The sequence below is a fragment of the Gobius niger genome (genome assembly GCF_951799975.1).
Source record: "Gobius niger genome assembly, chromosome: 3".
Classification (NCBI taxonomy): Eukaryota; Metazoa; Chordata; class Actinopteri; order Gobiiformes; family Gobiidae; genus Gobius; species Gobius niger.
The window spans coordinates 29,000,606-29,013,884 of record NC_136854.1 but is presented as its reverse complement, the minus strand read 5'-3'; the positions used below and the strand labels follow the sequence as shown (position 1 = coordinate 29,013,884).

Sequence of the window (13,279 nt, the reverse complement as noted above, 5' to 3'; positions counted from 1 at the left end):
GATTAAAAAATATATTGTTTACAGTTAATCCTGTCGCAGTAACAGTTGCCAAAGTTTGGACACTTGTGTAATGTCAAACCAGTTTTATTCATATCTTTTTTTCTTTAAATATAGAAAAGACACAACTGTAAGACACAACCCATTGCCCAATCCAGTCACACTTATGTGGTTGGTAGAGACGGGCATAGGCAACCCAGGCAGCCGCCATCTGCTGGAGGGGGGCTCCAAATTGCGCTTTAATCTTTAAAGCCAATACTCGCGCCACAACATTGATGCTGATTTTTGGACATAACTTTGGAACAGAAAGTGATGTGTGTGTTGGAAACTAGAAATTTCAAGCTTTCAATCGCCACCTCCCTGGTCCTTCTTCGCATCCGTAGAGCCCTGTAACTAATTTCGCAAATTTACTTCAGAAGGTTCCTCCTCCAATATAAATGTTGTGAGCACATTTCATGATTGCACATGTTCAGATAATTATTTTTAAGGAATCTGACAATGTTAATCATATTAAATTCAAATTAAACAAGCCTTTTCCATAATCAAAGCACAACCAAAAGGATAAGGAAAAAGAGCACAAGTTCAATCTGGCCGAGGGCACCAAATAAGCTAGGGCCGGCCCTGGAGACCGGAAAGGTGTACTGTATAATAGTATAATAATATGTATAATAAGTAGAAAAAACTTTTGACCAGACGCTGGCCTTACACATAAGAAAACAAACTTTCAGAAAGACAATACAGGGTATGAGCTGCTGTCATTTCCAAACTTCCACAAAAAAGTGGTAATTTAAAAGAAGGGTCACTTCAAAAACATCATCTGAGAAGAAGGATTAAAAATGTAAGAGCTACGTTGAAGCAAATTCAATAAAACAATGCAGTCTTCATCATGACTTTGTCTCATTATTGGTTCATTCAAATTGAGAGCAGAGAGCTATAAATCCTCTTGGTAAACTATATACTGTATTATGGCATGTTTATGCTCCTTTTTTTATGTTTGTTAAATACATGCATTTGAATCCAAGAATGCGTCTTAAGACAGGAGATCTATTTAAAGAGATAACCCTGAAACAGCGCAGGAGCTGAGCGATTGGTCTAATAACCCCCCTCCATATGGCCACGGTCTCGACCAAATGTGCGTTGGCTCAAGGCATTTTAGGCCAAAATATCAGCGTGGAATCTGGACTAATTCACAGTGCATCTTCATCTCTCTGGTTGCGCTAAGCCTCTTACCTTTGGGATTATTGGCAACGCGAGGTATTATATAGCTTCATTCATCTGGATAACGTGTTATTAATGTGCTCGCGAATGAAACCATCTGTGGCGCTGACGGGAAGAGGAGAGGAGGGACAGAAATTGGGGCGAGGCAAGCTGTCCACGAACATGTTTGGTGTGGGTTTTTTCCTTTTTTTTTTTTTTTTTCATTTCAATTGACGGTGATGGTGAGGTTTTAGCCGTGACAATACAGAGATCAGCGCGAGATGATGGTCCCCCGTTGAGCACAAGAGAGACAGACAGACACAGGCAGGCTAAGGCGGAAGAATGTGAGGATAAGTGGAGTGTTTCTTAAGCCCCTCTCAGACATGCACTTCACTCTAAATATACTTTTAGAAAGAGCCAGATTTGTCTAACCACTTGTGAAGGGATGAGATGCTGATGCACTCAGACAAGTGACAAATATGTCTAAATAAAAGACGGAAATAAGAAGTTTAAAACTACAGTTAGAGCAGGTCAGTAAACAAGTTTCATGGCTTTTAGAGCCATAACTTTTAATAAAATGGGTTTTAAAGGTACACTGCGTAACATTTTAGACAATACTGCTGCTGGCAAAACAAAACATGCTCCTAATGACCAGCTCAACACAGAAAATGTTTTTCTGCAGTGAGTGATCAAAGAAAGGATCTGGATTAGAACCTAACCTATTCAAATCTCAAAATATGCTGCTTTTATTCGACATCTCCATGGAGACGAGCTGGAGACGTACCCACTCCCGATAAAGTTACAGTCATGTCTTAGGAGAGCTGAGCCGCTCACAGCAAAAGTTTATACATTTATGAGGTACTTTTCCAATGATGAAAATATCTGTCATAAAATAAATGCTTGTATATCAATTTGATTTATTGGATAAAATTCTACACGGTGTTGCTTTAACCAATAACAACATAGACCTTTTCAAGAAACTCAGGTCAAACAAAAGTGAATGCTTTCCACTCCAGTATTTTTTAACACACACAAATTTTCTATTGTACTTCTCCCAACTGTAACGCAGGTGCAACACTAACACTTGCTGTAGACCTGATGATGGGAAAAAAAACTAAAAGCAATAGTTATATTTGTCCAGCTCTTACAGCTCTGTTCGTGCTGTGTCCTTGAGCAAAGTGCTTCTCCCACGAAGCACTGTGCATCCCTGACTTATATAGAAAATAAATATAGATTCCTGTCCAAGTACAGGATGAACACATAAAGAAGAAACCGAGAATCTAAATGGCGTCACCACTAAATATTATTCTGACCTCCACCATAATCTCCTGCAAATGAATGCTTATTTCACAAAAACAGAAAGTTGAACGCAGTGGATTAAAGATAAAAATGAATACAGGCAGCATCTAAATGAATTCAAAAAGGTACAAGGGAAGATATCTGAGTTAAGACTGGAAAGCACATCTCACTGAGACACTTGGTAATTCTTTTGATGCCCAAAAATTTACATAAAACTGTCAGAAGTAATGTTTCACTCCACTAGAAACACAGCTCCAGGGTGTACAGGATACAATGATAAACACATTATTCAATATTTTCATGCATTTGTTTCTAAGCACCGGTTTTATGAGGGGAAAAAAAAGATGTGTCTTTGGAAGTAAACAGATACAGTTGGAAACAAAAACAATAGGAACTTTCACTTGTAAAGAAATCAAAATCGTACCTCATTAACCCCCACCTGAACCGAGCACATTTTCTCCAGTTTGGCTCTACCCAAATCTAAAAGCTTCTTGAAAATAGTCAAAGACAAGGATGAAAACGCAACAGAAGAGCAACAAAAATGTGCCAGAAAAGCCACAAAAACTTGACAAAAATGTGCCAGAAAAGCCACAAAAACTTGACAAAAATGTGGTGAAAATAAAACAAAAAAGAGACAAAAATATGACAAAAACTTGGCAAAAACACAACAAAAAGCATACTGGAAAAGCCACAAAAACACAACAAAAAAGCAACAAAAACATGGTGAAAACAAAGAGAGACAAAAAAAGAGCAGACAACCCAACAAAAACGCTCCAAAAATGTTACTATCACTTTTGTAGGTTTTAGCTTTCAAATGAGGCATTACACTGCTGCTCTCCATTTGAGAAGCTTTTAGATTTGGGTAAAGACGAACTGGAGAAAATGCGTTCAGGTTGTGGGTAAGAGGTTAAAAGATTACTGTTAATTGTTATAATTATATCATGTTTCATCAGTAACAGTTTCTGATTTTGTACTGTGTTGGTATTATTGCTTCAGCACAATCAAATCATATACATACAAATAATAAACCAAACTAATACCATTAAACTTTCTACATTAAGTCCACACAAGTAGCCCATGTCCACTGTGTTAAAAACCAAGCTCCCTGTTTGCATAGTCCACATAAACTCAGACACACATTTGGCCTATAAAACATAAGGTGATAACAGAAGTTGCTCTGAAAGCGTCTTGCCACAATACTTGACAGTAGCATGAGTCACACTTTGGTCGTTTCCTCCTTCGTTTCCTCCTTCTACATCACTGTATATGTGTAGTATTTCAAGCATCCGTACACCTGTGGAAATGTTCACCCTAAATCACACAAAGTCAGCATAGAGCCGTCACAGCTTTGCATAGGTTGTACTTGAGGACAATTTTAGCGGGGAGGTGCCAACAATGATGTTTGGAAGTGTTTGAGCTGCTATGGATACTAGACTTGGACAATATGCAAATGCAGAAATAGCTGCGTATGGTTTATCTCGATAGCCCAGACGTACTTAAGCCCAGTCTGTATGTTTTTTGACAAGCACATAAGCACCCATGGTTTCTTCCATTGAGCACCTTTGACAGACACAACGGGACAGGAAAACCTCTGCAGAAACTCTAAGCCATTTGGCCATGGCAATTCATATACAATCATTCACATTTCTGCATATAGCCTTTCATCACCTTCTCGTACAAGGCAGTGTCGGAGATAAATACGCGTTGAGTTGTTACTTTGAAACACTGTATAAAAATTACACTTCACTTCAAAGAGACTTGCTTTCAACTGATCTGCAAAAACAGACTGATGGACAGGTTCCTCTTTTTACTTTCGCTCATTACTGGTTTTAGAGTGAAACATTTTCCTGGCGTAATGATTTGGACATCTGAAATTTAGAAATTATATGCTACATCTCCTGTGTTGCCCTGCACTATAATTATGTACATCCCGAGGTGTGTGTTCAGCACTGACGAACACTCTCAGATGATTTTCTTTTGAGGGGAGTGCCAATTACAGTGCCAATTACATCTTGACTGGCATCTTCAATGGACCTAATACAATGCACTGAGGTGATAGAGAACAGTGCAAGTGTATAAAGCGTTTAGTATTCATAATAATAGCTCTTAGATTTTGAGTTTTAATTTCCAGGGTGGGTCACCACACCAAATCACCTCCGTCCACGCACACGGCACTTTTCATGTGCACTGGATGCGGGCGACAAGCCGTGATGCCATCCATCCATCCATCCATTTTCTTCCGCTTTATCCGGGGCCAGGTCGCGGGGGCAGCAGTCTGCCCAGACTTCCGATCCACACACACCTCCTCCAGCTGTTCTGGGGGGACCCCGAGGCGACACCGGGCCAGCTCGGAGACATAGTCCCACCTCTTCCCACTAGGACATGCCTGGAACACCTCCCGCGGGAGGCGACCAGGAGGCATCCGGAACAGATGCCGTGATGTCATGTTTATGAAAAGACACATTTCACTGTGATTGGTTTAGCCCTTTAATGTTACTCCCTACACCTCTTTTTGTAATTTCTAAGCATTTAAATTTTTTTTTATAGATCTCTGAGTAACCCGCCTTAACCAGTCCAAACCTGATTAAAAAACAGCAAAATCCAGTCCAGCCAGACCTGATCTAAACCTGCTCAAAACCAATCGAAACCTCCTCTAAACCAGTAAAAACAGCTCTAAACCTGTCAAAACCAGCATAAACCAGTCCAAACATGGTGTAAACCGGTTCAAACTAGGTCAGAACCAGCCCAAACCTGCCCTAAACAAGCATAAACCAGTCCAAACTAGTCCAATCCCAACCTATACTAGTCCAAACTGGATCTTTTGAGTATTACAAACGAATGGTAGCGATAGGCAGAATTAGAAACAACACAAACTAGTCGGCATGTCACTCACTCAGAGGATGTCAGAAACCGACCAATAAGAGGCATATGAGGGGGAAATGTCTGTTTGAGCAAAGATCTAACAGAAAGGAAAAAAAAAGTATGGTATATTTAAAAAAAAAAAGGGAAATAATGGTATCGATTTGGTACTTTCGATAGCAAGTTTTGATGCCTGGTGGGTCCTGAGAAAGCCCTGAAGAAAGTTACTTGGTTGTTTCAGCTCAAATAAATGACAAAAAAATGTTGTGCATTACATTTTGGAAAGAATTTAGAGGTTTTTCTGTTTTATGCTTCTAGATAATGAATAATGTATCTAGTATTGTTCAGGCACCGATGTCATAAACCAAGTACTGTTAAAGTACCGGTATCATTCCAAAATATGACAATCTCTCCACATTGACATTTCAAACCACAATTTGATCTTTATCATCATATCTCACAGCAATACCTTAAAGATACAGGCCACCGTTTTTCCATACTGAGATATGTTCTTACCGGAGCTGAGACGAGTTGATACTGTCTGGTCTTTGTGCCTGTGGAAGAGCGTGGTAGCTTCCAACTACACCCCCGTTTGGAGCTATAGGAATATGTTGGGAGAGGCCAAATTCTAACAACATCTTGTTTTGCGTGACTGAGGGCACACACAAAGACCTGGCCTGTTCCTTTAACCTTCTATTGTTTAAATCCCTGATCTAAGGCTGACTAAACTAGAGGCCTGCGACTAACTGGTTGCAGGACAATCTCTTATGCATAACCATAAGTACTAAGAACTGTGAAATTTCATGCTGAAATTTGATGTAAAAGTTTTGTTCTATGATTCCCCCCCAGTGTTTTATTCACATTTTATCTATGTAATGATTGTGTTTTAATCACTGGGCTAGATTTAGTAAGCCAGGTAATAAGCACAGGGGTTTTAAAGCATGTTACAACTCATTATCATTAGATAAATGAGCTGTTTATATTATTATTGAAACAAATCTGATATATAAATGAGCTTGTGCCGTGGCCTTTTAGCGTTGATGAGACAACGATCTCAACTGTCTGTTTTTTGCACCACTTCAGCACACACTATCTATTCTGTCTGTGACGCTTATAGTAAACCAGGCCAATTATGGAACATTTTAACAGAGGAGGTGTCTAAAGTGATGGAAGTCAAGAGTCTCTGCTTCAAACAACAATAATAATAATAATAATAATAATAATAATAATAATAATAATAATAATAATAATAATAATAATAATAATAATAATAATAATAACAATAATAATAATAATAATAATAATAATGTGTTAGTCTTAGCGCTTATACAGATGCTCAAAGTTGCTTTACAATTTTAAGCGTTAGATTGACAGTATCAGTCTGGTGTCCCATCCAAGCACCAGCCAGGCCCTGCCCTGCTTTGCGCCCAGGATCAGATTGGATCAGGCAAAGTTATGTCCACCAGCGAGAGATGGTAGTAGCACTAATAGATAGATCAATGCTTTATTGTCACATCAGAGGATCTTAATTTTTTTTTATTTTTTGCAAACTTCAGCAGATCTGTAACAACAATATATATCTTAACAGTACCCATACTTTGCACCTTGGCCTGGACACATAACAACATTTCTAAATACATGGATGTATTATAAATATCCTCATATATGTGGGTGTGCATGGAGAACCGGCACCTTTCCACTGTACATAATTGTGTGTGCGTGTGTGTGTGTGTATGTGTGTGTGAGAGTTTGCGTGACTCAGCACTGAGGTCCTGGACACAGTGGGATGAATCACATTGTGGGGAGGTTGTGGTTTGGGAACGTACCGGTAGCAACAATATATTTCCCAAAAGCTGCACAATGTGAAACATATGTACAGCTCAGTGCATTTGATTACAGCGGGATAAGAGCGCATTGATTACACCTCTTCAGGAATATCTTTGGGTTTTTCGCAGACGAGACACTGTTATTTACATTTACTGGAATAGATATCAAGTAGGAAATGGATCAAAAATAGACGTAAAAAAAACAGTACTGTCATATTTAAAACAAACCACGCTTCTTTAACAACCCTGTGTGGCGAGTAGGACAGCAGTAATAGTTTGAACAGGACCACATATTAATATACACAAGTAGCAGGACGCAAAGGCTGTAATTATCCCAGGTACTAATATACTGTATGTCTTCTGCCTGAAACCAGGTTTTCCAAAAATCATTCAGCTCAACAACAAACCAATGCTACTTGAAACTCACGGTATCATCTTCAGCAAAGATGACCGTAAGAACAACAGAAAACAATGTAAAGATACTGACACGGGAAACATCAGCAGCTTTTCAAGAGAGAAAACAAAAATCTTAATCTTCCATTCATTACGCATCACAGTTGGAGGAGAGGAGTGAACTATAAAGGGTTAAAGATGACTCAGATCCTAATTACAAACTTTGGAAAAATTCTCCTCTAATACATCCCTTTTTAGAACACGCCAACTATGAATTACTCACTTAGCTGATTGCTGCGGGCAAACAAGATAAATATACAATGATATTGTTGGGTACAAAAGGGTAAATTAAGTTCTGTATCACAAAATGTGGTTGTGCAAGTATTCAAAACTGTACTCAAGTAAAAGTACTGGTGAAAGCAGAAGTTTACAAACTATCTTCCTTTATGTGATGATTGCTACTATCTCCATGTTACTGTTACTATTCCCTAAGGGGGAATAATAATATATACGTTGACCTTTAACTATTGTTATAAATGCTATAATTTCTAATGCATTTCTTCTGCTGTTGCTGGTGCCCCGTAAGCTTTGCACATAAATTATCTTACTGTCCCCGATTAAAGCCATTGTGCTTTTATGCCGTGCAACCAGTTAAATGTGTCTCCTTCCTATTTTGTCACAGTATCTCTGTCGTATGCCAAGTGTGCCACAGTGGGAAACCATACGTATGAGAAACAGGACATAGTAATTTGCGGTTTTTCGCATGTCGCTGAAACATTATCACCACGGTCGCTGGCGTTGAGGCAGAACAGAGAGGAAATGTCTCCTGTATAGCGTCTTCTGCCCGTAGGAAACTCATTTGGGGGGGAAATGGTGATGCCAGGAGTCGTGGGCACGGAAAGAGTGTAGATCTGAGGTAATGTTACGTGTAGGACCGTGACTAACAGGGAAACTCTTTATGCAGCGTGAGGGAGCAGGACACCCGCTGAGAACATTACAGCTACACGAGACTAAAGGCTCATGGAAAAAAAAACGAAAAAATGCTGACGACCAGATGTGGAGCACGAGCCAGACGCTTCACTTGGATTAGGTGGGTTGGTACTGGTATAGTTTAACACCTGCATTGAGCATTGGGTGTAAAAATAGGGGATGTAACAATTTATTTACTTCATTAAAAACGAAAGCATGTTGCAGACCATCCCCATGAACGTACAAGTATAAATAATACACACATACATACAATTGTTAGATCCATGTAACAGTATGAAGTGGACGCAGCTGTGAACGGGCTGAATAAAGGGGAAAAAATGGAAAATGTGGGCAATCACAAAGCAGCTTTTTCCTCACGAGACACAACAGAAGACGATGGCAACTGCAGCTCCAGCCTGCTGTGGTGACACATCCACTGAGCGGCACAATATTCCCACCACACAGACGTCTTTCCCAAGTAGCATAGTGAGGTGCATTGTGTTTCCCTGCTTGTTCTGATAAACCAGGCAAAATGTGCCACGCCTAAGAGACTTTTCATATGACCTCTGCAATAAATACTCATAATCTGTTACACTGTTATAAACATGGCTGTGGGTATTTACACCATTAGAGTCCATTTTGACAGCATCCGTTATATAATCTGCACTTATGATGTAGAGTATAATACTTTTGGTATGAAAAATATATCTCATTCTTACACATTCTGTCAGTGTCTCATCCAATCAGAAAGCAGAATTAGCACTAAGAGCCTCCAAAAGCACTAACTTTAAGTTACTCCATAAACATGTCCCACGTCACTTTAGCTTTATGTAATAAAAAAAAACAAATCATACACCATTCGCAGCCAAGTGATTAACCGATTAATCGTAGAAATCATCGGTAGATTAATCGATTACCAAAATAATCGTTAGTTGCAGCCCCTTACACATATTCTTTTGGTCACAGGCTCTTGGCACAGCAACTATGTGCCTTAGGGGGTACGCTTTGAACAAGGATCAGTCACAAGGTCATTACATAAATATTATTATGCATTGGTCCTGTATTAGGCTAAAGAAAAAAAACAACTGCTGCTACTACTATATACATTCTCTCATTCATGCAGTAGGGGTAATTTCACTAACACTGCAAGATCACAGATCATTCTTCTAATCTGTTCTGGATATGACACCTATTTTTGGCTTTAAAATAGTGATCTGCGAGACCGGATACAGTATTTTGATTGAAAACTTTCAGTAAATATAACGCTTGCATATAAAAAAAGATATGATATATATATATTTTTAAAAAATAACTCATCTTGATGTGTTTATATGTCCTGACGCAAGACAGCTCAAAGCAAGGCACATACACCTTGTCCACAATGAAACAGCAGTAATTAAGTGTTCAGTACATTTGTGACCTCAGGGAACAGGTTGCAGGGAAGTGACAATCTGACTGACAGGCAGCGCAGTCTTAACCGGCGAGTGGAGTACTATACAGTCCGTCTGAAGCACCCAGAGCCAAAGGGATAAAAGCCCTCCAGCAAAGGTCAGCCTCGAACATCCTCTGTGTGTGTTAATACTGAGCGACTTCTGAACAAATCACTGTTGACGCCGCATGAATAGGTACCGGCACAACTGATCTCCTATGAAAATACCGGGCCCAGTAACTGTACAACTTACTAATGTGCAGGCCGATGAGGGATACTTCAATTCAGAAACAATTAGGGAGAATACCCTGAAGTGTCATCACGTAAATTGGCTAATGTCCCACCATCGCATCGATTGCATTGTGGATTCACCAACTGTCGGCGGTTGATTTAATTTGAAGTGTGGACATGCAGATGTGTGCAATGATAAATATCCATAGGGAATATTCCTTCATTACCCACTTGAAAAAAAGGCCTTTAAGAGAAAAAAAAAAGCATCTTCATCACAGAACTACTGTTTGAGGAAACTTCCCGAACACTTTGATATTTGATTGTTTGAATAGTATTCAGTAGCAATCAACTTTATTGTCACACAGGTAAAGAAATGAAGATCACTTTTTTTTTTTTTCTCAATCCATTGAGGCAAAAAGACAATGATAAACAGGGACTATGAAATACATATGTTCACAACACAATAGAGGGAAGGAAGATGTGAGTTCAGCCTCCTGACAGACTGGTGGATGAAGCTGTCCTTCAGTCAGTTGGACCTGTAACTGATCGAGACTCAGCACAGTAGTGTCATCTATGGCTACAAATACTAATTGCTTGTTGACAGATTAAAATGAGTGGCAAAAAAAGATGGTGTGGTATCATGCCACCGGTAAAATGACTTACTGCTGATGGCTACTGGAGCCTGCGTTTTACTTGAATGGCTGGCACCTTTTTTGAAAGGAAAAACGCGGTAGGGCTTGCCAAAAAACAACTGCGTGCAATTTCTGTAGGACACCCTTCAATGCATGAGAGACCAAGCGAGACAGGAATCTGAAGTTTTTAATTTCAGGAATCAGGTAGTGGAAATTAATCACATTCTGTCCAACAAAAGCCGCTCAGTGTAGAGCCACGAAAGAGCGGAAGGGGTGACACACTGGTTTCTTGTGATTCAGTCATGATTTAGACCTTGATTCGTTCTTAAGAAAAGCTACTTTTTGAAAGACGTAATTCCTTTTCAAATGCAAAAAAAAGTATTTTTTGTTTGTTTACAGCTGCTCTGAAAAGCCCATGTGACATAATGCTTGACAAGAATAAATTAGGACTCACAAAAAACAATGAAAGACTGTTGGTTTAATGCTACATCTAAAAGTTCAGACGCCTGCTTTGAACCCTCTGTCTTAGCTGCGAGCGCTGCCACTGTCAATTATTCGATTAGGACAGTAACATCTGACAGATGACTCTTATTAGTTTAACCATCAAAAACAGTTCGGGGATTGGGTTCTGTTTTCTTTTTTCATTGGCAAGGCGCGTCTGGTGGCAGCTTTTGCTTTTTGACAAATAGGCAATAGGGGGTAACAACAAAGGAAACCCCAAAAGCCACTGATATTCAGCCCATACCGGACCGTGCCCCACAGTGAACTACACGCCGAGTTCACATTTCATACTGAGCTGTGGTATTTGATTCTGGAGGGTGCTCTCTGCTGAGGCTCTGCGTGGCTCACGTCTTCATTGAGCTGAACGGCACCGTCTCAGCATCTTTCCTAAACGGCAACTGCATCTGTCTACAGCAACCGAATGCAAACGTGCCCGCGTTCAACTGTGACAACAAATCATTGAAGGCCTGAACGTGAGCTTTAAGCGTTTAAGCAGTGCGTAAATGTTGTGACCTGTCTGCCAACCAATTCATCTTCTGCAGACCGCTTTATAACGAGCACACGGCGTTAGAAACGTGAGGATGTAGGCGGGAATGGCTCGTTTCCTACCGGCTGCTGTATATGTCGAGACGCCCCTCTTCCAGGAGGAGATAGATGCTGCTGCTGATGGTGCCCGTGCTGGAAATAGTCGCTGCCAGCGGCTTTGTTGCCCGAGAGCCGGTCCCTCTTCTCGCGCACACTGGATCCACGGTCCTCCCGCTCTTGGTCGGAGTCGAGGCTGCTGAAGTTCCACACGATGAGCGTCTGTACCAGCAACACCGTGAGGGCTGCTATCAGGGCAGACCGCGAGCGCCGGGCCAACCTGCGAACGCACAAGCCGCCGACCATGTTCGCACCGGGCTGTGCTCTGTGGCTCTGCGCAGCGCGACGCCAACACGAGTGGAAGTGTAGCGGAGGGATGTAGCAGGAGGTGGGTGCGCTGGAGGAGAGAGGAGGGAGCTTACGGCGGCGACGCGGCGAGGAGCGTTGAAGAGGAGAGGCACAGGGCCACCGTGTGGAGAGAGAGGAGAGAGACGGACTGCGAAACGAAGGCTCGAGTCCGCGAGCTCACAAGCATCAATTGTTTTGCCAACGTATAGCCGTGTCAAATGAAGTTGTTTTGGTTGGCTATAGCCCGTCACACAGCTGTTACCTCACAAAGGTTCCCAAATCGAAAAGGAACAGTTTGGAAACCAGCAATGACGCAGACAAACCAACAGTGAAACAAACAAATGTAATGTAAAAAAAGAAAGAAAATAATGTAATATAGCCTAATGAAATACTAAATGTTGAAATGTGATATGAAGTCAGCAGTGCAGCAACAGTCCATATCTCCTCATTGTCGGCAAGGGAAAACCTCAAGGATATACAGAAGCTGAAAACTGGAGCTAACTTCCTGTTCCAATCCTTGCTGGAGCTTCAAGACATATAAACAAATAACCACAATCAAGTGTATTCTGTGTGATTTTGCATCATCAAATATTTTGATATATTTTAATAATAATCTAAAAAAAAACTTTACACTTTACATTGGCCGATACGTCCTATATTTGAGGTATGTAATGTGTTTCCATGTTGTTGGGATTAATGCTGCATTTGAATAAATGCTGCTTATCCTCTGAGACTGATTTGCAGGGGATGCACTGCTGCAGGACGCCGGTCTAAATTATTCTGTTGGAGGGATAGGAGGCTCCAGCCCATTTTAAAATATAATATTCACATTACAAGGCAGAACAGCAGGATTAAAAGGGCCCCAGAGGCCCCTGAGTGACACTTCACTTGATCCCAACAGGGCTGTAGCAAAAATCTGCACCCCCGACAAAACAAGCTCCTTCACCAAATCATACAGCTGTGTGCTAGCCTTGTTTGACATTTGGAAATGTATCCCATGTCTATTTTGAAGACTG

General features: G+C 40.6%; 1 protein-coding gene across 1 annotated transcript in view; it reads right to left on the bottom strand.

Annotated features, from left to right (window-relative positions):
• xylt1 (xylosyltransferase I) overlaps nucleotides 1-12,515 on the bottom strand; it is an 80,216-nt gene extending 67,701 nt beyond the window's left edge. Inside the window, exon 1 of the mRNA XM_079552730.1 lies at nucleotides 11,943-12,515. Coding sequence (XP_079408856.1) covers nucleotides 11,943-12,221 — 279 coding nt within the window. The 5' untranslated portion in view covers nucleotides 12,222-12,515. The remainder of the gene's footprint in view (nucleotides 1-11,942) is intronic.
• Between the last annotated feature and the right edge of the window lie 764 nt (nucleotides 12,516-13,279).